Here is a 24725-nt window from a genome sequence, read left to right as displayed (position 1 = left end):
TCGTGTTTCATATTTTTTGTATTTTTACACTTTTAGCGTTTTTTCCATTTTTCTCTAAACGTGTGTTTTTGGGAAAATGTTTTACCTTTTTTCTTCCTTTATTTTCCATTGACTTGACACTTATTTTTCTGCCCAAACAGATAGTGGAAAATTGAGAAAATACTTTCCTGCACAACAAACTGGGCCTTAAATTTTTTTTTTTTTTTTTTTTTTTGTTCTGATGAAGCTGAAAAAACGAAAGAAGTTCCAAATAGAGGACACAAAGAAGTATTGGACCAAGGTACTTCTACACTTCTCCAAGTTTCTCAAGTCGATAGGAGGAGCCATGGCCATTGAATGCCTCGTCCTTGGTATTGTTCTTCCCATATTCTTCTATTTGATTACTTTCCATTCCTTACTAACATTCAATAAAGCTTTTTTTTTAATGAGGAAATTATATCCCGTAAAGTTATACCAAGTGTGTTCCTTGTTTAGGTGCTGGACAAGAAGTGGGCAAAAGCTGTGTTGTGGTGTCAATCAATGGTAAACGAATAATGTTTGACTGTGGAATGCATATGGGCCACGATGATCACCGCCGCTATCCCGATTTCTCACTTATCTCTAAATCTGCTGATTTTGATAGTGCCCTTGATTGCATTATCATCACCCACTTGTAATCATTATCCTTGCCTTATTTTTTTTCTCTTTCGGAAGATCAACGCAATTGATTTTTATTTGATGATGTGAGGTGTTTGGTTACAGCCATTTGGATCATGTAGGTGCTCTTCCTTACTTCACTGAAGTTTGCGGGTATAAAGGACCAGTCTACATGACGGTAATGTCTCTATGGTGCTTGATAAAAAGTTAGGCTTGTGATTAAGATTAACAATTTAACTTGAGAAAGAATTGTGAAGAGATCGTTAAAAAAAAAGATGCTGAACTTGTCATGGGTTCTTTGGTTTGCTATTTTAAATGTAGTAAGGTTTACTTTTCATTTAGTTCAAGAAGTGACTAATTCCTTTTTGGAAATGGAATTTTGGGATTTGGTTTGATCGTTCATATTCCTATATATCATTTTGCCAAGTTTAGCAACTTAAATGGTCAAGTGTCATGTGAAACATAAGAAAACTTAGTTTTGCTCCTACCATGTGTATTGAGTGGGTGAAATCTTATCATGAATTGAAGATCATTGCCCTGAAGAAAAGTGCTTCACTTTCCTTCATCCTTTTTCTCTAGATGTTGGATTGATAGAAATTTTGCGTGGATACTAATGTAGTAATTTATGGCCTTTATGAATGTTTTTTTTTTTTGCCTCATTTTATGGGTTCTTTCTTTGGCTGTGTGATATTTGACTGATCTGATATCTATGATGGGAACATAAGATTTGAATTCAATTATTGGAGTCAGAAGTCCATATTATAATTCTCAATAGTTTTGCTGCAGTATCCTACAAAAGCATTGTCTCCTTTGATGTTGGAGGACTATCGGAAAGTAATGGTTGATAGGAGGGGGGAGGAAGAGCAATTTACTACTGATAATATTTCAGAATGTATGAAGAAAGGTACCTGAAATTTATTCTTTCCTTGAAATACTCCTTAACCTGAGTGAATTTTTTGACTTCAGGTAATACATGGTAATTAAAGAGGTCTACCGTAATCTAATATGACTTTTACTAGCTGTTTTTTTCTTTGTCTCGAATGAGATTGATAATCAGTATTGTTTCGATCTGTTCTTAAATTGCTGAAGCTTGATTCTTATTACAGAATTCTTGGGTGTCTGACAGACTGACACTATAGGACATCTATACTAAAGTTAGGGATAAACTTTTCTAACCAATCGATCTTAGTGTGAACCTTCTAACCTGTCAAGCATTCTGTAAAATATGCTGTGAAGTCTGATTGATAATGGAATTTTGGAACATGGTTAATAACTAGACTCACATTGCAAACTGTTATGACACTGTATCTTTCAGCGATAACTTTCCTATTATTTAGGCGATAACTTCCCTATTATTTAGGCAAAAAATGTTCTGTTATTTGTTTAGGCAGAATATTTTATTTACGTAACAATTACTTTTCTATTATTTAGGCAATATTTTAGGAAAAGATAGGATTGTAGTTTTTCCCAAGTAAGAACTCGTTGCTATTGTAATGTCTTCTTGTCTCCTATAAGTGGCATCAACTTTTCAGTAGAGGGGGAGGGTTAATCTTGAGTAAAAATTCATTAGGGAGTTAGGGTGGCGAGTCTCAAAGATAGATCCTTCGAAGAACAGGGAACACAACCAAAATCAAGAGAATTTTCCTGTGAATAGACCTGTGACGAGATCCTATTCATGTGTCCACAACACATTCATTTTCTAAATCTATTTGGCATTTGGCTGGAAATCACTAGAAACCCTTGCAATCTTTATTGTCCAGGTCAAGAATTGAATTTGTTTGCAAATGATCTTCAGATAGATATGCGAAAATATTGATGGTATCAAAATTTAGATAACTATGGTATCTTGATGCTATGAAATTTAGGGTTGGGGGATCTTTTCATGTTACTAAGTAGTTAATATTGCGTTGAAGTTTAAAACTGATTCCTATAGCCTTGGGATTTAGAATATATTTTTTAAATTTTGTTTCTTCATAGTAGGGCAGTTTGTCTAAGATTATTACTTATGCTTTCTAGAAAGGCGGAGAAAAGTACAAAGACACACATTTGTGCTTCAGGTCCTGCATATGCCTCTATTTTTGCTCATTCTGTTAAGCATAGTAAAATGAATACACTCGAGAAAGAGAAGCATATTATTAGAACAGAATTAGGATTAGAGAAGAGTAAGTAGAAGAAGATAGGAAAAAATTAGAGAGGAATAGGAAGAAGAGAGTAAAGAAGAGAGGAGAGAAGAAAGAATAAATTTTCATTAAGATTTCTGATTCTCCTTACGAAGGCATGACTCTTAATATAGGAAAAAGGTACTACTGATGTGGCAGCAGGTAGAAAACTCACAGTTGTAATACCTACAACTAACTTCTAACAAACTTCCAAAGCAATAAACAAAGCAATTATCAAACTTAAACTCTAAAGCAAATAACAACCTAAATAAGTTCCTTTTTAATCTTAATCTGATACATGACAATACCCCTCCCCCCTCCCTTTTTGAGCATTCTTGTCCTCAAGAATGTACAAAGGCAGTGAACTGTGCTGCCAACATAGACTGATCCTCCCAAGTGGCATCCAGGGCTGACATTCCCTTCCATTGAATGGACGCATCATAGGTGAAGGCCCAGAAAAGCTTTCAAAATTAATCCCTGCTGCATCAAGAATTTCTTTCATTTCAGACTCAACAGATGAAAGGACAACTGCTGGACTAGGCCAAGTAACTTCTACATTAAAAGAATTGGTAATTGTTCCAATAGATGCTGGAAGAATTTCAATGAGATCCCTGATTTGATTTTGCAACTCAATAGTGTTTCAAATTCACTTTTTCCAGAATGTAAAGCGGCAGTAGCCTGGAATTCGGTCCACGAGTTGCTTTTGATACATAAACCAGTGGACTTGACAATTGCTTCCCTGATATTTGTGTCATCAAACTTGAATTTAGAATCAGTGTTAGTTTTCAGATCATCATATGAAGAATGCTTGATCTTAACACCCTTATTCAGGTAGGTAGAAGGTTTAGCAACCATTGAAACACCACTATAAGGCTTGAACAGCACATCCCACCCGCATTTTCCATTGTCTCTTTCATGCTCTGCGATCTGGATTTCAAATGTCTTGTTTGTTTTCAACAACACCAATCAAATTCCTAGCTTTCTGCTCATATAACCCTAGCAACATAGCTAAGGCTATTGTTGACTCTATAAGATCAAATTGGTCTCCCACACATTTCCTTGGCCCACCACCAATAGGTAAGAAAGCAAAGTCTGATATAATCTCACTTGGATATAATGCTCTTGGGCTTCGTGACGGATCAAAACCAGCCCATCCTTCAAATTATGTATCATCCCCTTCTTCCTCCATGTTCATCATGTGAAGCTTCTTTGGGGTACACTGTTGACCCGCAAAATTTTCTCTCCCTACAATTCCAACATGGGCCAGGGGTTTTCGTAGTGAAAGTAGGAGGTCTGGAGTTCTGTTTGACCACTGGAGGCAGATTGGTTTCAGGCAGGATTTTAGTTTGTGTTGGGTGTTTTGTGTCTAAGGTATAGTAGTTATTGGATACCTGAGTTGGTGGAGGTTTCAGATTGCTTGGGGTGTTTTGGGTCCAAGATATAGTAGTTATTGGAGATATGAATGTTGGCTTATGTTTCAGATCCTCCATTGGGCAGTAAGATCTCCCAGCAGATCGGAGTTCAAGTTTTTGCCCAGTAATGATATAAGACTCGGTACTGGTGGGGTTTACCTTCTCCATTTGAAGCTTAAGGGCTTCAAACTGATCATAAGTCACTACAGTCGTTGTTTGCCTCACCTGGGAACATTGCTCCACCATCTTCTCTGTTTTGCCTTGCAAATAGGGATCTTCCAGCTCTATCTTCCTCTCAGGCACTGCATCGAACAATTGGAAGGAATTTTCTGGGCTGCTCAGATTGCATCTCAAATGGCTATGATTGCCCAAAGAAGGTGGGTTGGATGATGAAGCTCCTTGGATTAACTTAGCTAAGAAGTAGGGTTTGTGAATCAGTTCCTCAAGGGACGATGGGAGTTTTGTTGGTTTTTACGAAGCAGTGAATTTTCTCTTGTAAGAGATTCAAAACGTTGATTCCGTTCAGAATGAACAAAATGGAAATTTCAAATTCGAGTTTGCATCTACCCAAACTGCCCAGCTGTAGCTTCCATGGCTGCCATCACCTAGGAAGGAGGTCTCTGATACCAATGTCAGAACTAGGATTTTTGACAGTCAGGATTAGAACAGAATTAGGATTTAGAGAAGAGAAGGAGGTAGGAGAAAAATTAGAGACAAGTAGGAAGAAGAGAGTAAAGAAGAGAGCAGAGAAGAAGGAATAAATTTTCATTAAGATTTTCTGATGACGGCAAGGATTAGAACAAATAGGATTTAGAGAAGAGTAAGTAGAAGAAGACAGGAGAAAATTAGAGACGAATAGGAAGAAGAGAGGAGAGGAGGAGGAATGAAATTTCATTAAGATTTCTGATGATTTTCCTTACAAAGGCATGACACTTAATATAAGAAAAAGGTACTCCCAATGTGGCAGCAGGGACAAAACACACAACTGTAATACCTACAGCTGTCTAACTAACTTCTAACAAACTTCTAAAGCAATAAACAAAGCAAATAACAGATTGTGAAAGCAATTATAAAACTTCAACTTAAAGCAAATAACTACCTAACTAATTCCCATTTTATTCTTGCCCCAATACGTGACACCTTACTGTAGGTTGAAACATGTGCATGGCTTCTAGGGATCACTGTGGTTAGCAACTGTCCTGATTGTCGCCTGTTTAGTAGTAATGAGGTATCATTTTAATGGTTCTTAAAGGATACTGGTCAGGCTCCTTTAACATTTTAGCCCTTGTTTGGAACAAATTCCATGCATGAAAGAACTGAATTTCCTTACCATAATTCAGTTCAGTTCATTTACCAAATCATTTCCTATGTTTGGAGAACATTTTTAATATAGTGGAATTCAATTGCTAATTGAGCTAGTGTTCTCCATAAAGCACTCCCAACTGAATTCTCACAAAATCATGACATACATCACAAACTACTTTTAAATGTGAGAGGGTTCGTTCATTTCTTTTAATATTTTTTGCATCAAGGCATAAAATTTTGATAAACAAAATTCAGTTGAATTGAATTCTATCCAAAATGGGGTTTCCAAACACTCTTATTCTTTGCTTAGATTCTCATTTATTAAAAAAGGAAATATGGCAATTTATGTGAATGCAAAAATGAATAAGTTGAATCTAGTTTATCATGCTTACTGTTTTTTATGTCTTTCCAATTAGGTTGGGATATCTAGTGTACCAGAATGAGTGTAGTTATCAAACATGTTCCAAATTCTAGCAAACTAGGACTACAAATTGAAACCTTTTGGCTTATGTCGGAATCCATAAAATCAACTGACTTTTTAGTTTTATGCTGTGAACATGCTGTAGCTGATGTGGGAAGCTTTGAATATTAGTGATCTTTGTCTGTTAAAGATGCCTTGCTTGCAAATTCCACTTTCTATGGATTAAGCTATGTTGCTTTTATTTTATTTTGCATTTCAGTCATAGCAGTGGACCTGAAGCAGACTGTGCTGGTTGACAAAGATCTTCAAATCCGTGCTTATTATGCTGGTCATGTAAGATGGTTTTAGCTTAATCAGTGGATATTTGATTGGCATTCTTTTTCGGAAATAAAAGAAGATGCATCTATTTAATTGGCTTAATTTACATAAAGAGCTCCCTGAACTTGTCCAAAAAAGTAGATTGGCCCCCTGAACTTACATAGTGTCTCGTTTACTCCCTTAACTTGCTTAAAGTGACATGATTAACCCTCTAAATCTATAGAAAAACCACAAAAGTCTAAAAAGTAGAAAGTTAATTTGTTTTATAGATTTAGAATCATGAATTAGACCTTTATTTAAATTTTTTTTTTGAATATTTTTACATATTTGGAAAAATTGAAATATATATCACTTTAAGCAAGTTCACAGGGCGAATAGATCACTCTAAGCAAGTTCAAGGGGTTAATAGTTCACTGTAAACAAATTCAGGTGGTTAATAGGTTACTTTAAGTAATTTGGGAACCTGATAAAACACAAGCTAAGTTCAGGGAGCCAATCTGCTTTTTTTGACAAGTTAGAGGATCTGCTGATGTATTAAGCCTAAATAATTTGTTGAAGTAAGATTTTCACTTCAGAATTTCTTTGTTCTCTTAGTTTCAGGGCCTTTGACCAGGTATAAATGTTTCTAGTAGTAAGCTAGTTGAAGACCTGCGCAATGAGCGGGTTGCGTAATATAATATTGTTTAACCAACTGCCTCAATAATTGTTCTACTAACTAAATAATAGAAGACAAAGGTAAACAAAACTACCATTGCCTTGGAAATTAAAATCAATATTTAAAATAAAAATTTGGCATAATTGGTCAATTTTTACTGTGATTGTTAGAGTGACAACGATGGGAACAAAGCTTATAGTTTTCCTTTCCCTTTCAATCCAAGCATTTTGGCAACAAAATTCTTTTTTTTTTCACATCTTCTCTACTTGCTCTTCTTTCTCCTTTCTCTGAGCAATTGCCCAATCTTCCATTTATTTTACCTATATCCTTCACATAAAACTTTCAAATATATAAAACTGATTTAGAAAATGTAATTAAGAAGAAACGATTTAGAAGATCTAAGGAAACAATGGAGGGAGAAAGGATCGGGTGAGTAATGAAATAATTAGGACGAAAGTAGGGGGTTAGATCTATTGAGAATAAAATGAGGGAAGACTGACTAAGGTGGTTTGGTCATGTAAGACGAGGAGCGCTTGATGCGTTGGTTAGAAGGATTGAAGAGTGGCAAAGGGATGCAATGGTGAGGGGTAGGCGAATGCCTAAGTAAACTTGGAAGATGGTGATTGAGGAAAATATGGCAGTGGATAGGACGGAGTGGAGGGAGAGAATTTATGTCGTTGGCACGACTTGATTTCACGGTTTTGTATGACGGTTCATGTTAGCCGACCCCGAATCATTTCGCGACTAAGACTTTGTTGTTGTTCTTGTTGTATATTTTCAACACCTCACTAATTGCCCATGTGTCACACTCTCAAAAGATAAATTAAAAATTGGAACAAATGTTTTATACAATTAATTCAATACCTCTCATTCTCAAACTGAAAATTTGAAACCAAAACATTTTACTGAAAACATGAAGAAACTAATATGTATTTGGTAAAACCCAACAACTGCATCCAACAATAAAAATATTATATTACAAATCACTCAGGTTAACATAGATTAGAAAATAAGAGATATATAGATAAATGGAATGAAGAACATGAAGATTTGTCACTTTGTAACAAAACATTTTATCGAAATCTGTATGAGAAAAACGAACCAAAATGCGGTAAGAAGTACTTAACAGTCCCAAACGGACTCTGCCCAATCATACGCATTATCGAACTTCAATTGTAGGTATTTGACATATGTGGTTCGCTTCTTTCTCTTCTACATTTTTGCTTCTCTTTTCATCTCTATCTGTTTCGTAAATGATCATCTTTCGACATGAAACCTGAATTTTATTCCCATCAGAGTCTTTTTCATTAATAAACTCATTCCGTGTTATTTATAGATAAATTACTCATACAATCCTCACAAAAGTAATTAACATACATCTTTGAGCTTTTTGGCAGCCTTAAATTAACATCATTTTCTATTCCGTAAGTAAAATCATATTCAATGTTTCAAACCAAAACAATATGAAGAATAAGAATCCTGAAATGGTTTAATACGAATCAGAATGACATTAGCTGAAGGATATTGGTAATAAGATTTCATTATTACATGCACATGTATGGCAGGGGACTAATCAGAATGTCTTTAAAAAAATCTTCCCACTTTTATTTCCTGCATGCATCTGATGCCGACAACAACTTTAGAAAGAGTAGTATTGCAGAAATCGCCAGAATGGAAACAATAAAAAATAGCTCAAGTACAAAACCGATGCAAAAGTTTAGCGGGAATTCATACTTTTAAATAACAGATGTAAAAGAACATAAAAATCAGTTGAATCAATAACCAGTAGGCAGATGAAAAAGCGGTATTCGGCCCCCCTGATTAAAGGCAGTAAGTGAATTCCAACTGACCTGAGATTAAGTGGACTTAGAATCTTGTAACAGATCATGTAATACACTAGAATACATGGGATACCATGTAGATTAAGAGCCTACATGAATATGTTTTATTTAAGAGCAATACACATATATATGTTTTATTCTGTAAAATTAAGATTTCTCAGGAAATAATTTATTCTTCTTGTCATGTTCAGGCTTGGAATTAGATATTATCTTTGGGATAGTATGGTTGACGTTTAAATATTTGTATTGCAATGCAACTCATAACGTCCCTTTTTGTCAGGTTTAATGCTTTATCTGGCATTCAAGAACTTAACCAGCCCTCCTGGTTATTGGAGGATTAAGTTTACTATGTATGAAATAATGCCAGAACTCCTTAGTAGTACATCTTCAACATGCGTTTAATGATCAATTGGGGTTGCTGTGGCCTATTTTCTTGTACACTTTGTTGAGCATATCATGTACGTCTGATGCTCACGGACCAAATTTTTTTGAGTAATTCAAAATAATTTGAAATTTGAGATTGAAACTATGGTCTGTAATTTCATGGTCTTTTCTTATGTTTATACTTGAATCTTTCTGCACTTTCATTTTGTTTTCTAGGTTCTTGGAGCTGCAATGTTTTATGCAAAGGTGGGGGACTCTTCTATGGTGTACACAGGAGACTATAATATGACCCCAGATAGACACCTTGGAGCAGCTCAAATTGATCGACTGCAACTGGACCTTCTCATAACAGAGTATGTGATTTTTTTTTTTGTACAAAATCGTCTTATGAAAGCTTCACTATGATCTTACATATATAATCATGTCTGGGTTTCCAAGTTTGGATGTTAAGACAACCAAAAGTCTGATTCAGCCACTAAATAAGACTTGCAATTTCAATCATTTAATTGTTGCTGTTGACATTGATTTTTCAGTTGAAAAGTTCAAATAATTTAAAATAATAAAAGAATAAAATGGTATAGTTTTCTTATTCCGTTTACATGGGCTAATTTTTTTAAATTAAAGGTGAGGTAACGGAGAGAGGAATCCCAACTAGGTTGACAAAACGGTAAGAAATACGACCAAGGCCATTAAACCTAAACAAACTATTACAGAAATCTGGAATAGTATCCCACCATCGGTCCGTGGAGCTTAGACGACCAAATCGTGCGAGCGCATCTGCTACTTGGTTCCCTTCGCGGTAAATCTGCGAGACCACTAGGTTCATTTGACGAGCCAAGGTTAGACAATTGGACCAATCTTCAAGGAGAAGCCAGGGAACCACCGCCGTCTTGGAGCGGAGGCAATAGACCACGAAAGTAGAGTTGACCTCGAGCCAAAGCTTACGCCATCCACGAGAGTGAGCGTGTCTGATGGCAGCAATCGCAGCTTGCAGTTCAGCCATGTGAGCGAATTGCAGATGTGACGGGAAGGCAAACGCACCCACGAGACGCCCAACGTGATCTCGGAATATTCCGCCACAGCCAGATGACAGGGGCGACAACAGAACAGAGGCATCCGTATTAGCCTTTATCCACCCCTGGGGGGCATTTGCCAACTGACGGGGATAATTCTTAGGGCCAACGGCAGGCGAGGGGACAGCGCCAACGAACCTAGAAGCTGCCTTTCGACAGTTGAGTTCCAGACCGTTCCACGACCAGTCAAATCAGATTGCTGAATTTGTGTCCAGAGTAACCTGAGAGAGACATGAATGTTAGGAGGCACATTGTCGAATAGGCACGCGTTGCGCGCCTTCCAAAGGACCCATATACCATGAACCAGCGCGCTCTGCCAAAGAGCTAAGATTTGAGAACTGAATTTAAATGTGAGGGCGTGGTGGATGAGCTCCTGCAAAGAAGTTCTGCTAGCTAACCCTCGGCCAAAGAGCGCTGAAATGCCATTCCAGACTTCAGTCGCAAAGGCGCAGTGGAGCAATATATGGTCAACTGTTTCCACTTCATGACAACAGAAACAACACCAGGACACCAAAGTTAAACCTTTCTTCTGCAGTAGGTCATGTGTAGGCAAACGACCCATAACAACGCGCCAACATATCATACTATGAGAAGGAGGGATGTGTGCTTGCCAGACGTTTGCCACCAGGTGAGTTCGCGGAGGAGGTTGTAGCCATTTATAGAATAGCGCCACTGCAAAACGCCCGTCAGTAGCAGGATGCCAAATGCAAGTATCGTTCTGATAGCTGCTACCGCGGATGTTGTTAATAGCGTCAAAAACATGAGGGAGCAAAGGAGGGAGCTGGGACCAGCAATCCCCATCACGGAATTTCGCCACGCCCTCAATTTGTTTAGCTCGCTCCGACAACGATAACCCCTCCCTATCCGCTACCGTCGGTTGGATCCACTCTGAGTTCCAGAAGCTCAGTTTTGAGTTCTTCCCAATCAACCACTTGCAGTTATGATGGATCAGGCTATAAGCATGTTTTACTGAGCTCCAAATCGATGAAAGAGCAGGGACGTTTCTAGGGAGACCCGTGGGGTTTAAGAACCTAGAACGGAGCAGGTCGAAGCAGAGTGAAGATTCCGCATTAATACCCCAAGCAAGCTTCCCAATAAGAGCAAGATTCCACAAGTTAAGCCTTTTTAAACCGAGCCCTCCCTCTCGTATCGGCTTTGTGCAAACATCCAAGGGACCGTGATGAGCTTCCAGCTTGTGATCGAACCGGACCAAATAAAATTCCTGATGCAGCGGCCCAAATTCTTGAGAAGACTTCAAGGCCATTTATAGACGATGAACGAATGTGAGAAAGAACCAGTTATGACCGCTTTGACCAACGTTAGGCGACCAACCATGGATAAGGCGCTACCCTTCCAGCGCGCAAACTTTCCTTTAATTTTGTCAGCTATCCCACGGAGGTGCAGGGTCCGTGGTGCGCCGACAAAGACGGGGACGCCCAGGTAGACAAACGGTAACTGACCCAGTTTCAGACCCGCCGTTTCAGCCAGTCTGTTCCGTCGGCGAGGTGCGATATGCTTACCAAAGAAAATTTCTGATTTCTGCCAGTTTACTCTCTGATCCGAAATTCTGCCATAAAGTTCAAACGTCTCAGCCAGAGTCTTAACATTAGAGAGAAGCCTTACAGAATAGGAGGATGTCGTCCGCGTAGAGGAGATGAGTGGGCATTAAGCTAGTTCTTGAATATGCAGAAGGAATTAACTGACCTTGTGAGACCAATTGAAGTAGCAGCCTGCTTAAAAAATCCTCCGCCAGACTGAACAATATCGGGGATAACAGATCGCCCTACCTGACCCCACGGGAACAAGGGAAATAACCGGTTGAACCAGTGTCACTTAAGATGGAAACGCGGGCTGAAGTCAATGTTTCTGATCCAAGTTCTCAACTGTGGAGCGAATCCGAAAGCCTGAAGGACAGCCATCAGAAAATCCCAGCTTTGGGTGTCAAAAGCCTTCCTAACATCAATTTTGATACACATTTCCTCCAAAACAATTTTTCTGCATCGAGTTTATTCCCTCAGAGGCGATTGCAATACATTGGTGTATACTCCTACCCATGACGAAGCCAAACTTATTTTGTGAAGTGATATCCCCAGCCGCTTGGGTGAGCCTGTCAGCGAGAATCTTAGAAATAATCTTGAAACAGAAATTGCTCATTACGATGGGACGGTACTGTTCAATTCTCAAAGCCCCTTCAACCTTAGGGATCAGGGCCATCAGGTTGGAGTTTAAACCCGTGGTTACGATCCCGTTCTCAAACAACCCACGGACCATGTTACACACATCGACGCCTACGATATCCCAAAATGTTTGGAAGAATTTACCTGTAAATCCATCAGGTCCCGGCGCACTGCAAGCTTTCATACCCATGACCGTTTTACGGATTTCAGCGGAAGAGGGAGGGCGAAGCAGCTCAGTATTAGCCTCATCCGACACTACCCGCGGGATGACGCTCTCAACGAGCGAGAGATCCACAGGAGTCTCCGTCGAACTTGAAAAAAGCGCAGCATAGTACTGTGTGATATGATCCGCGATTTGCGCTTGGTCTGTCGAGATTGAGTCCGTGATTAATAAGGCTGGAATGCCCTTAGAGGCTTTGCGTTGGGAGGCGACTCTATGAAAGAAGGTAGAATTTCTATCCCCCGAGGCAAGCCAGGTTACCTTACTCTTTTCTTTCAAGTATGTTTCTTTTTGTAACAGGAAATGGTCCAGTTGAGCATGAGCTTCCAGCTCTTGTGAGTGAAGGTGTTCAGAGATGCCAGTATCCGATATAAGAGTTTGAATTTCCGCTAGCTTGTTTTCCGTGGCCAAAATGTTAGAGTCAAAGTGCCCAAAGACTTCCTTATTCCAGGCCCTGAGTAAAGGTCGCAAGCCCCGCAGTTTATGACTGAGTAGATGCATCGGACCGAGGGGGGGATGATCGCCATACCAGTGATCGCGAATGAGATCTCTAAGCTCGGGATGTAAGACCCACATCGCTTGGAAGCGGAATCGAGAAACTCGATTGATTGCCTGATAAAATCTGAACAAAATAGGGTGATGGTCAGAATGATGACGAGCCAAGGTCAAACAGTTGTAGGACCAAGATTCACTGAAATTCCCCGATATCAATGCCCTGTCAAGCCTGCTATCAACACGAGCCGCAACTTGCCTCCCATTTGACCATGTATAGAAGGATCCCGATGTGTGCACCTCCCTCCATTCACCACCGTCCACAAACTCACGAAATTCACGACAAGGGCTGCTAGCTGGGGTCGGCCAGTCTTTTCATGAGACCCAAGAACTGCATTGAAGTCTCCGATGATCATCCAGCTACCATTATTCAACTGTTGCAACGCTAGAATGTCATGAAACATATTAACCCTCCGGTTAGCCTAGATATTGCCATAGACCACACAGATATAATGATTCCCTCCTCTAAGCGGACAATTAATTAAGATAAATTGCTCATGGCGAGCAACAAAAGAAACAGGTGAAGAAACCATAGTCGACTTGAAAAGCCAGGGAGTAATACGCTCTCTCTGATTAGCGGCAATAAATACCATGTCTAAACTATCCCAAAAACGAGCACAAATCGAATCCAGAGTGACCATAGGCTCAGCAATGCATAATAAATCCGGCTTGTGAGAAAGGCACAAGCTCCTTAGGTAACGTTGGGTTTCCAAATTGTGGATGCCCCTGCAATTCCAAAACAGAACATTCATTTAAAGCGAGCGGGGAGTTTACTTATCCGTTTTAGACGAGTTGTCTGACTCTCTGCTGTATCCGTGTGTTTTTTGCGCTGTTTCAAAAACCACTGATTCCCATTCCCGATTCTCATTATTCTCGGCTTCCACTTGGTCCGCCCAGCTTACTGAAGGGCTATTAGTTGTCTGCACACAGATTTTCGAATTCCCTGGGGATACTGGCTTTTCCAACTCCTCATCCCAGTAGTCCGTCTCGTTAGGATTCTCCCTCCTTGGAGAGTCCCCGGGCTCCTCTGTCACAACCGGTTGCCTAACTTCTAAGGCGTTCACAATTTTGCTTGTGATGGCGGTGACAGGTACCAAAGTCTCAGTGGCGTTTGTTTTGGCTGCCTGTTCGATCTGTGGAGGCCTAGTTTTCTGCCTTTCAGAGTCCACTTTCTTACAATCTCTGAGATCCGGCTTTCTATTCTGACGGCATTCATAGGCCATATGGCCAATACTTGAACAAACCTTACACAAGCTGGGCAATTTCTCGTAAACCACGTCAATCCAGAATTGCTTACCTTCCCAATCAATACCTAACTGAACCGGCAAATCAGTTGCTAAATCAACGTCAATCAGTAATCGAGCAAAATGCCCGAAATCCCCCTCCAAGGTTGCTCTATCCAATCGAACTAAGCCACCAAGGCCTTTTGCAATGTCTGAAAGGATTTGCGGGTCCTAGTACTCCCAGGGCAAAGCGTAAAGTCGAACCCATACCTGCGCATGTGTTGATTTCTCAGCAAATGGGTCAAAATACGGTTTCCATGGCTGCAGACGAAAGGTACATGGTTTGACTTTCAGAAGGCCCTTACTTAGGGCGATTGCTTTAGCTTCCTTCGACTGTAAGAGGATGTGAAAAAACCCTTTCCCGATCGAAATCAATCTCCACTGTTCCTTCAGACCCCAGGCTGATGTGAGAGTTTTCTTGAGTGCAGCGACCTTCCACGGCGAATCCCCTTTGGAGAGGACCAATCTTCCGATGAGAGAGTGCTCACAGAGTGATAGCCGCCTGTTGTAAGCTTCTTGGGAGATTCGGATGGAAGGAATTCCGCCTAGGTCAGAAACCGTTGCCGTCGACGTGGGATTGACCGTGGGGTTCCTTCGTAAAATTGAGGAAAAAGACGGCGGTTTAGGTTTAACGATTTCCGGAAGGGGGTGTATCCACCGCTAGAGAGGATGCTTCAAAACGAAGCTTTGGATTGAAGAGAACTCTGATGTCGACATGATCTTCCGTCAGCGAGAGATTCGCCATTGGAAACGATGGAAAACCAGGGGCGACGGCGGCTAGGTCATCCCAATGAGCCAAGATGAATTAAAATCCCTACTGAACTTGCTTAAAACAACATATTAGCCATCTAAACTTGTTTTTAGGTGTCCTTGTTTACATGGGCTAATTGATTGGATAGATCTTGCTAATCTTGAGTAGTCGATTCCAGCGAAACGCATCATGCAGAAATGATAAATGTTAAGAGTTTCTCTTTTTTGTTTAAAGATTGATTCTCCCAAGTCCATGCTCTGGCTTGGCATTTGTTGTGTATTACAACAACAACAACAAAGCCTTAGTCCCGAAATGATTCGGGGTCGGCTAACATGAACCATCATATAAAACCGTGAAATCAAGTCGTGTCAGCGACACAAATTCGCGCCCTCCACTCCGTCCTATCCACTACCATATTTTCCTCAATTCCCAGTAAACTCATATCACTCTCGATCACCCTCCTGTCTTCCCCTACCCCTCACCACTACATCCCTTTGCCACTCTTCGGTTCTCCTAACCGGCGCATCAAGCGCTCTACATCTCACATGGCCAAACCACCTTAGTCGGTTTTCTCTCATTTTATTCTCAATAGATGTGACCCCTACTTTTGTCCTAATTATTTCATTACTCACCCGATCCTTTCTCGTATGACCACACATCCATCTCAACATACGCATCTCCGCCACCGACATCTTATGGATATGGCAGTGTTTCACTGCCCAACACTCCGTACCATATAACAATGCTGGTCTAATTGCCGTCCGGTAGAATTTTCCCTTCAATCTATTAGGCATGCCGGGGTCACAAAGGAAACCCGTAGCACTCTTCCACTTTGACCAACCCGCTTTAATCCTATGAGCAACATCTCCATCTACTTCTCCATCCGTTTGGATAATAGATCCTAAATACCGGAAGCAATCCGAGGCCTGAACAACTCTCCCATCTAGGGGGATTGTCCCTGCCTCCCTACTCCTATGGCCGCTAAACTTACACTCCAAATATTCTGTCTTACTTCGGCTCAACTTAAAGCCTCTAGATTCTAGAGTTTGTCTCCATAGTTCCAACTTCCTCTCCACTCCTTCTTTCGTCTCATCAACCAACACAATATCATCTGCAAATAGCATGCACCATGGTATACCATCTTGAAGTGAACTTGTTAGTTCATCCATAATGATGGCAAAAAGAAATGGGCTTAGTGCGGAACCTTGATGCACTCCAATCTTAATAGGAAACTCTTCAGTCTTCCCAACACTAGTACGTACACTCGTGCATGCTCCCTCATACATGTTCTTTATGATGTCAATATATTTCCGCGAAATGCCTTTCCTTATCAAGGCCCACCAAAGTACTTCCCTTGGTACCTTATCATATGCTTTCTCCAAGTCAATGAAAACCATATGCAAGTCTTTCTTCTTATTTCGGTAGTGCTCCATTAATTGTCCCATTAGATGGATGGCTTCCATAGTTGATCTTCCCGGCATAAAGCCAAACTGGTTTTCCGAGATCTTCACCATCCTCCTTAGCCTTTGTTCGATCACTCGCTCCCAAAGTTTCATAGTGTGACTCATTAATTTGATTCCCTGATAGTTGGCACAATCTTGGACATCGCCTTTGTTCTTATACAAAGGGATTAAGATACTTTTCCTCCATTCTGATGGCATCTTATTGTTTCTCCAAATTTTGTTGAAGAACGTCGTCAACCATTCGATTCCTCTTTCTCCCAAACATCTCCAAATCTCAATAGGGATGCCATCAGGTCCTACTGCTTTCTTCAACTTCATCTTACTTAATGCCATTTTGACTTCACCCTTTTGAATTCTCCGCAGGCATTCATGATTTATCATATCGTGATGGATACTTATATCTCCAACATCTTGTCTGCGATCTCCATTAAATAAGTCATCAAAATAGGACCTCCATCGTTCCTTGATATCCTTATCTCCAACTAGGACTTTCTGGTCCACATCCTTCACACATTTAACTTTTCCGAGATCTCGCGTCTTCCTATCTCTCATCCGAGCAATTCTATATATGTCTCTTTCCCCTTCTTTCGTATCCAATCTTGTATACAGATCCCAATGAGCATAAAAAATTGATGCAGTATTGGTTTCATCGCCCCTTCTATGCATAAGGTTTATCAACCCTTGCAATGTTTTTTTTTTCCCTTCAGTTTTGAGCTTCGTGAGGTTTGCCTGTTCAGCCTCATTGGAAAGGAAATCTTGATTCGGACTAAATGTCCTCTGTTGTTTCTCTGTAGTAGGTGAAATTATTGGTGACATTATATCAGGAAATATGGATTTTTCAAGTGTTTTAACTAGAAAGTTCTCAAAAATTTATATTCATTTTTTGATCTAGTACAAACCTATGATATAGCCCATAATGTTCTGCATTAATAGGCATTATATTTGATCTTTACAAAATCATGTTTGTTCTGATGAAGGTTTTATTATCTTATACTTCCGGTAGGTCTACATATGCAACAACTACACGTGACTCCAAATATGCTCGGGAGAGGGAATTCTTGAAAGTTGTATGTAAATTGACCTATCAATCTCAATCATATTGTGTTTTATAGTTTTTTCCTGTTATTCCTTCCCTCTTTTCACTTCTAGTTCTTAATAGGGGGATTTTGTGTCTTTTAGTCACATGTATTTACAGAGTACTATATGCTTTCCTATTGCTTTTCTTGCCATTTTCTAATATATGGAATCATACTTTTCTAAAAGATTAGGTATAGTGAATTTACAAATTGTATTTGCCTATCTAATAGGACCTTGGTTTGCCTAGAGGAGTCATTTCACTTAAGTTAAGATAGTAAACTGGTACTAAGCATTATTTCTATTACCTACAAGTTCATATTAGAAATATACCAATGCATTATATTTTTTTGGGATAAGGTACCAAAATAGCCTCAAAGTTTTTGGGGATTTGCCAATTTAGCCCAACATTTGCCAAATGGTGCAATTATAGCCCTGGGTAATGGAACTTGAGGTTAATTTGGTACCATTTCATAAATGTTGAGGAGTAAAGTCCGTTACCCAGGGCTATAATTGCACCATTTCACAGACTTTGAGGCTAAAGTATTTCTATTTTGTACCTTGGGGCTAAATTGGCTCTTCCCAAAAATCTTGAGGCTATTTTGGTACCTTATCCCTTTTCTTTTCTTTTCTAGGCTAAATATTTCTAGGTTAGTGTATCACTATTTTGTAAATCTATTTAATGCAGGTTCATAAATGCATTGCTGGTGGTGGAAAGGTTCTTATTCCTACATTTGCGCTTGGAAGAGCTCAGGTATTTTATCGACATATCTCTGAGTTTCTCTTAGACTATATTTGCCAGCATGTAGAGGTTTAACTTTATGCCTTATTGGTAAAAGTTTCAAGGATCGTATTTCTTAACCTAGTTAGCAAATATATATTTGAATCAAACAATTCAATTTTCAAGCCCCAGGTTTTCCTCTGGATGATGGATCTTTACATGTTGTTGACCACTGAATTCAAGACCTAATCTATTGCCTTAAATCTCGTTCGGAGAATTTTGCAAATCTGTTATTGGTGGAGATCCCCCAACACATTATATGCTGTACTATTATAGAAACATCATCATCTTTCTACTACTTAGTTTTCAGTATTCTCAAGGAAAAAATAAAATTCATGTCAAGCTTCCATTTAAACTTTCAGTGCTTATGCTCGCTTGCAACCACCCCCTTCTCTCTCTCTCTCTCTCTCTCCCTTTTTTAAAATCCATCTATATAGATGTCCGGCCCTAGCATTTCCTCTTAGTTCAGATATTGAAGTTTTTGATGGGTATGAATAGGATTTGTTATATATTATGGTGAGGAACTTTGAGATCCTTATAGGTGTCTATAACTTGGGGAATGTTATTGTTGGACTGTTCCCTTGGATATTATGCCAATGTGACAAGGCTTAGACTTTTCTGGAAAAATATTTGATCTATGTTTTTCTTGTTTGGTAATTGCATTCAAGTCGTGTTAGTTCCAATTGGTGGCGATATTTATGGTAGTTTAGGAGAAGAAGAGTAAAAGCAAGAAAAGGACAAAAAAAGAAGGAAGAAGCAATAAGTTTAAGTTTTTTTATTCTGAAAAAAAAAATATGTTTTCTGTTTGTAATAGTTCTATAAACATGCCATTTATGATGAGTGCATCATTTACAGGTAAATGGACTTTTAAAAGGAGTAACTTTGACCAGGAGGTCAAGTGTCATGTTTAGATACATAGATTGTTTTTCTAACTATTAAGCTTACCTTATCTAGTGCCAAAACCTCGATCCTTTCTCCTTCAATTCTTTTCCTGACAGCCAGTCATAAAGTTGGTGTTAGGTTGTGATTATACATACTTGAATACTTTGGCTTTTACTCTACTCTCTTGTGCTTGAGTTGAGCATGCATTTTATGTTTTCATTTATATATTTCTTTATTTGGTTGGCTTGTATATGGATCATTTATAGATCTATTTTGGTTAGAACTCTTAATATTCACGTGTCTTGACTGTGTCAAGTTCTTATGCACTAGTTTGTAACCTTGTTTTAACAATTTTATAAATTTCTATTCAGGAACTTTGTATATTGTTGGATGACTACTGGGAGCGTATGAACCTAAAAGTTCCTATCTACTTCTCAGCAGGTATGCTCTGTTCCTGAATTCACTTTTACATATTTAAACACGTCTAATTGGTCAAATACTTTTTCCTGAATCATCAAAATACCTTTCTTTTCATATTTATCCTGTTGCCGAAGTATCTATGTGACATTACAGAATTTGTTCCATTTTCATAATTGTAAACATGGGATAAAGCCGGAGGGAATTAAGAACAGCCTCTACATATGATAAGAAATATACTTCTAACTATTTGTGTTTCTTATAAATTCTGGTTGCCGATATATGTGTTTTTCAAGCAAGTGTTTCAATGTTAAATCTTTTCTGAATCTCATCTAAACATCTTGCTGCTTCCCAGAATAGAGATTTAGTAGCTTGTTCATTGTGTTATTCTCTGGTGCAGGATTGCGGTCTTTCCTGTATCCCTTGCAGATATGGTTTCTGATAACTTATGGTTGTGATATGGATGCAATTTTGCAGGTTTGACAATTCAGGCTAATATGTATTACAAGATGCTCATTGGCTGGACTAGTCAGAAGGTCAAAGAGTCGTATGCTACCCAGAATGCATTTGATTTTAAAAATGGTACTTCGTGCAGATAACACTTGAATGTCACAGAATAATGATGTCTTTGAGTGCATATGATTATTTTGTTTTCTGGCATGGTATCAAGGGGAACAAAGTAACTACTAAGAATAGGAGTTGACAATTCAATTTAACTATTCTCTGTCTAGAATGAAATAGATGCTGGCATAGAAATTTCATTTGTTCTATATCCCAGGATTTGGGCATCCTTTAGAAAATTATACCCTAGAGTTAGAGTTGTAAAAGATTAGATTTAGAAAGACATGGAAATTCAATTGATTTTAGAGAGGAGAGAGAAAGAAAAAAATTAAAAAGAGATGGAGAATATGGTGTTTTTAATTTTTAATTTTTATTTTAGGGTTTGTTTGTGATAATTAGATAATAAGGGGTTAATTTATAAAACAAATAAATATAAGGACTAAATTAACTCTTTTCCCTTTGACTTTTAACATCGTTAGTCAATTTGGTCTGTGTTTGCTAACGGAATGAACCTCAAGGTACCATTTTACAAACTTTTAAACCACACGGGTGCCGATCGAAAATAGGTGTAACCACAAGGTTTATTTTTGTACTTTTCCCTTTTCGATAATTTGCAGGATGATGTTGTTGAGGCGGGTTCTGGACCCAAACATACATCCTCACGTGTTGTTACTACCTCTGCTCGGCGGCTGCGGACGGAGCAGCAGTTCATGGCGGACGCCCAGAGGGCACATGCTGCATAAGAGGAGCGTGTCGGAGGTCAGGATGTGGCGACTGATGTAGAGATGGACGGAGATGACTCTATGCCTCCTCCTAGTTCTGATACTATCCCAGCACCTCCTGGCGTCGTGACGAGGGGTCGAGACGGACGATTTTCTTCTATCGTAGGATCGTCTTCTGGTAAGAAATTTAAATGTGCTTATTATTATTTGTTTTATTCGTGATTATTAAGAAATATACCAAAATTTTCTGTAAATCGTTTACTGTAATTTCAGGTAGCAACAAGCGCTCGAAGAGTGCTACAGATGATGACTGAGTTGTGAAGGCCCCGGTCCCCGGGGGTCTATTTGATGTTGCTATGATCCCGAGCTTTCTGGGACATGTTGCATGTGCTATCTGGGGCGGTCAGGATAGGGGCGTCCTTAGGTGTCATACCAAATCAGGGTATTGCTTGAAGCTGGGATTATGGTACAATGGTTCTTCCAGGGTGATTCAGTCGCGTATGGAGTCATCTGGGTTGTTCCATCTACCTGGTATCATGTACAGTCACATAGATGCTCCTCTACTCACGTCATTTGTAGAGTGGTGGCAGCCAGACATGTCATCATTTCACATGCCGTTCGGTGAGATGAGCATTCTGATGCATGATGTGTGGGAGATATTGCGCATCCCCGTAGATGGTGCCATGGTGACTGCTGAGGCGGGTACGGAGGAGCTTCAGTCTTGCGTGATGGACTTGTTTGGGATGACTTGGGTAGAGTTGCTGGTCGGTCACTACTTCTCTGGCGGTATACAAGCCGCTTCCGTCATGGACTATTGTAGAGGTGATCGGATTCCCGACACACAGGTTATCGCTTGGACGTGGCTGATGCTCGGTTCCACCTTGTTCGTAGACAAGAGTGGTGACCGCATCCGACCTTCCTGCCTGTTAGAGATGCTGGACTCGGCAGCTGGAGCCGTTGGACTCTCTTGGGGATCGGCTGCACTAGCATATCTATACCGTCATATTGGTATTGCTACCAGAGGAGATGTCGGGCAGATCACGGGTTGTCTGACATTGCTTCAGGCATGGATTTATGAGTACTTCCCTTGCTTCAGGCCTCATCGGGAGGGAGTTACAGTGGACCCGGATCTTCCTAGGGCTTCCATGTGGCCATCTATAGCGATGGAGAAGAGCGATGAGCGGTAGAGAGCATTTCGCGCCCGGATTGATAGATTGACAGCAGATGAGGTACAATTGCAATATAATTATAAATAATGTGCAATTAAAACAAATTTGTATTACTTGTATGTGTTAATGTAGTTCTATACATCTGTAGGTGATGTGGATGCAGTATGATCCTGATGCCGTTACGGGTACCCTAAGGATGGTATACGCCGGATGGATACGATATCGGGATGTGATCAAGCCGTACATTCCGGGAAGATGCCTTCGCCAGCTTGGATACGAGCAAACCATCCCCAGACCGATATTGAGGCCGTTCAAGGCCGTACGTCCCTAGGCCAGCTTGAAGTATCGAGTAGAGGTGCCAGCTGTGATGGTGCAGGATATTTGGGACTCGTTTCCCCAGTTGGCTGTGCTTAGATTGTCTCTATCCACTCCAGCACGTACTCCATCGGTCTGTGAGGATCAGTACATGCATTGGTACACCCGCCATTCACACCCTCGTCTACTTCTTTAGATTGTTGCATCCAGACCGACTGTTTATACTCGCTCGAACAGTGAGATTGTAAGTAATTTTTGGTTTTACTCTACTGATCTATAAATATGAAATGATATTGACTGAAGTATGAAATGATATTCACTTAGTTTTTGGTTTTTTCTTTTGACAGTGGGTTAGTCATTTAGCTACCTGGGGTGAAGGTGTTTTGGATCACATGAGTCATCTTGATGAGGATGTTGCGACTGTGTGGAGACAGTCGTTGGAGCATATTATGGGTGCTTGGCATTTGGCCAAGTGATTTATGACTGTATATTAGTATTTTTATTATAGTTGTATGGGTTATATTTGTATGTATTTTGGTACTATTATTAGTTGTACGAATTATATTTCGACGTATTTTAGTACTATTATTAGTTGTGCGGATTACAGAATTGGTATTTTAGTACTATTATTAGTTGTACGAATTACAGAATTGATCTATAAACATAACTGTAAATAACTGTAACTAAACTGTAATATTCCAGAACCTTACAGGATTCATCTGTAACAAAACTGTAACATAACTGTAAATAACTGTAACTAAACTGTAACATTCCAGAACCTTACAGGATTCATCTGCAACAAAACTGTAACTAAATCTAACTTAACTGTAACATTCCAGAACCTTACAGGATTCGTCCACAACAAACCTGTAACATAACTGTAAATAATTGTAACTTAATTGTAACATTCCAGAACCTTACAGGATTCGTCCATAACAAACTTGTAACATAACTGTAAATAACTATAACTAAACTAACATAACTGTAAATAACTATAACTAAACTATAACATTCCAGAACCTTACAGGATTCATCTGCAACAAAACTGTAACATAACTGTAAATAATTGTAACTTAACTGTAACATTCCAGAACCTTATAGGATTCATCCACAACAAACCTGTAACATAACTGTAAATAACTGTAACTAACCCGTAACATTCTAGAACCTTACAGGACTCTTTCATAACAAACCTGTAACATAACTGAACCTTACAGGACTCGTCCACAACAAACCTGTAACATAACTGTAACTAAACTGTAATATAATTGAACCTTATAGGACTCTTTCACAACAAACCTGTAAAATAACTGTAAATAAATATAACGAAACTGTAATATAACTGAACCTTACATGATTCATCTGTAACAAACCTGTAACATAACTGTAAATAACTGTAACTTAACTGTAATATTCCAGAACCTTACAGGACTCTTTCACAACAAACCTGTAACATAACTATAACTAAACTGTAACATAACTGAACCTTACAGGACTCTTTCACAACAAACCTGTAAAATAACTATAAATAACTGTAACTAAACTGTAACATAACTGTAAATAACTATAACGAAACTGTAACATAACCGTTAATAACTATAACGAAACTATAATTAACTGTTAATGATGTTAATGCTGCAAAATACACAATACCAATAATTACTAATATCCCATAATGTTAGCTAATCTGGTCCATTGTGCCCTCCTATCCTCATAGAAGCGGTCCCATCCTACAACGCTTTGAGCACAGTGCTGAAACCACTATGCTAGTATAGGGGGTACCGGAAAAATAGGAGATAAATTTAAACGTATATAGTGTCGGCAGTGATTCCCTAAATGAGCTATACATATCTCACGTGCTGGTCTTTTAGTAGTGGATGCGGCATACAAGGGTAAGACAGTACCACAAGACTGTAATGTCTGCCCACCCGCGAAGCCGAAAAACATGACAACAACATTATACAATGTAGCAATCAGCCACAAGTCATCCCAAATGAGCATCCAATACTCCGGCGTACAACCTACACCGTCCCAACCTATCCTATGATTAGCTGCATCAACACTATCAACAAACACTCTTTCATACATACAACGGTTAGCAATTACTTCATTTCTAAGGTTATGCCTAACGGCCTGCCACGAATCTTCGCTACC

General features: G+C 39.3%; 1 protein-coding gene across 2 annotated transcripts; it reads left to right on the top strand.

Annotated features, from left to right (window-relative positions):
- The first annotated feature begins 229 nt into the window (after nt 1-229).
- LOC136208518 (cleavage and polyadenylation specificity factor subunit 3-II) lies at nt 230-23202 on the top strand. 2 transcript variants are annotated; one of them, XM_065999445.1, is made up of 14 exons: nt 230-350; nt 475-652; nt 759-814; nt 1423-1540; nt 6193-6266; nt 9348-9484; nt 17654-17717; nt 18413-18478; nt 19759-19828; nt 20282-20386; nt 20983-21265; nt 21361-22316; nt 22405-22815; nt 22919-23202. In XM_065999445.1, exons 2-11 carry the CDS (start codon nt 565-567, stop codon nt 20985-20987), a joined length of 783 nt encoding a protein of 260 aa, XP_065855517.1. In that variant the 5' UTR covers nt 230-350; nt 475-564; the 3' UTR covers nt 20988-21265; nt 21361-22316; nt 22405-22815; nt 22919-23202. The 2 variants fall into 2 exon arrangements, with proteins under 2 accessions (XP_065855517.1, XP_065855516.1); XM_065999444.1 differs by having other exon boundaries at nt 236-350; nt 742-814.
- The last annotated feature ends 1523 nt before the right edge of the window (nt 23203-24725 follow it).

This window comes from Euphorbia lathyris, chromosome 10, assembly GCF_963576675.1.
Source record: "Euphorbia lathyris chromosome 10, ddEupLath1.1, whole genome shotgun sequence".
In the NCBI taxonomy this organism is placed as follows: Eukaryota; Viridiplantae; Streptophyta; class Magnoliopsida; order Malpighiales; family Euphorbiaceae; genus Euphorbia; species Euphorbia lathyris.
Note: the sequence above shows the minus strand (reverse complement) of the source record. Positions and strands in the feature narration are given on the sequence as shown.

Excerpts from the sequence above, each read along its gene's own strand:
- LOC136208518 (XM_065999444.1), top strand. The coding sequence starts at position 326 with ATGGCCATTGAATGCCTCGTCCTTG. Across the intron at positions 6,267-9,347 it reads GTGCTTATTATGCTGGTCAT|GTTCTTGGAGCTGCAATGTT; the intron begins GTAAGATGGTTT and ends TTTGTTTTCTAG. Across the intron at positions 19,829-20,281 it reads TCCTATCTACTTCTCAGCAG|GTTTGACAATTCAGGCTAAT; the intron begins GTATGCTCTGTT and ends GCAATTTTGCAG.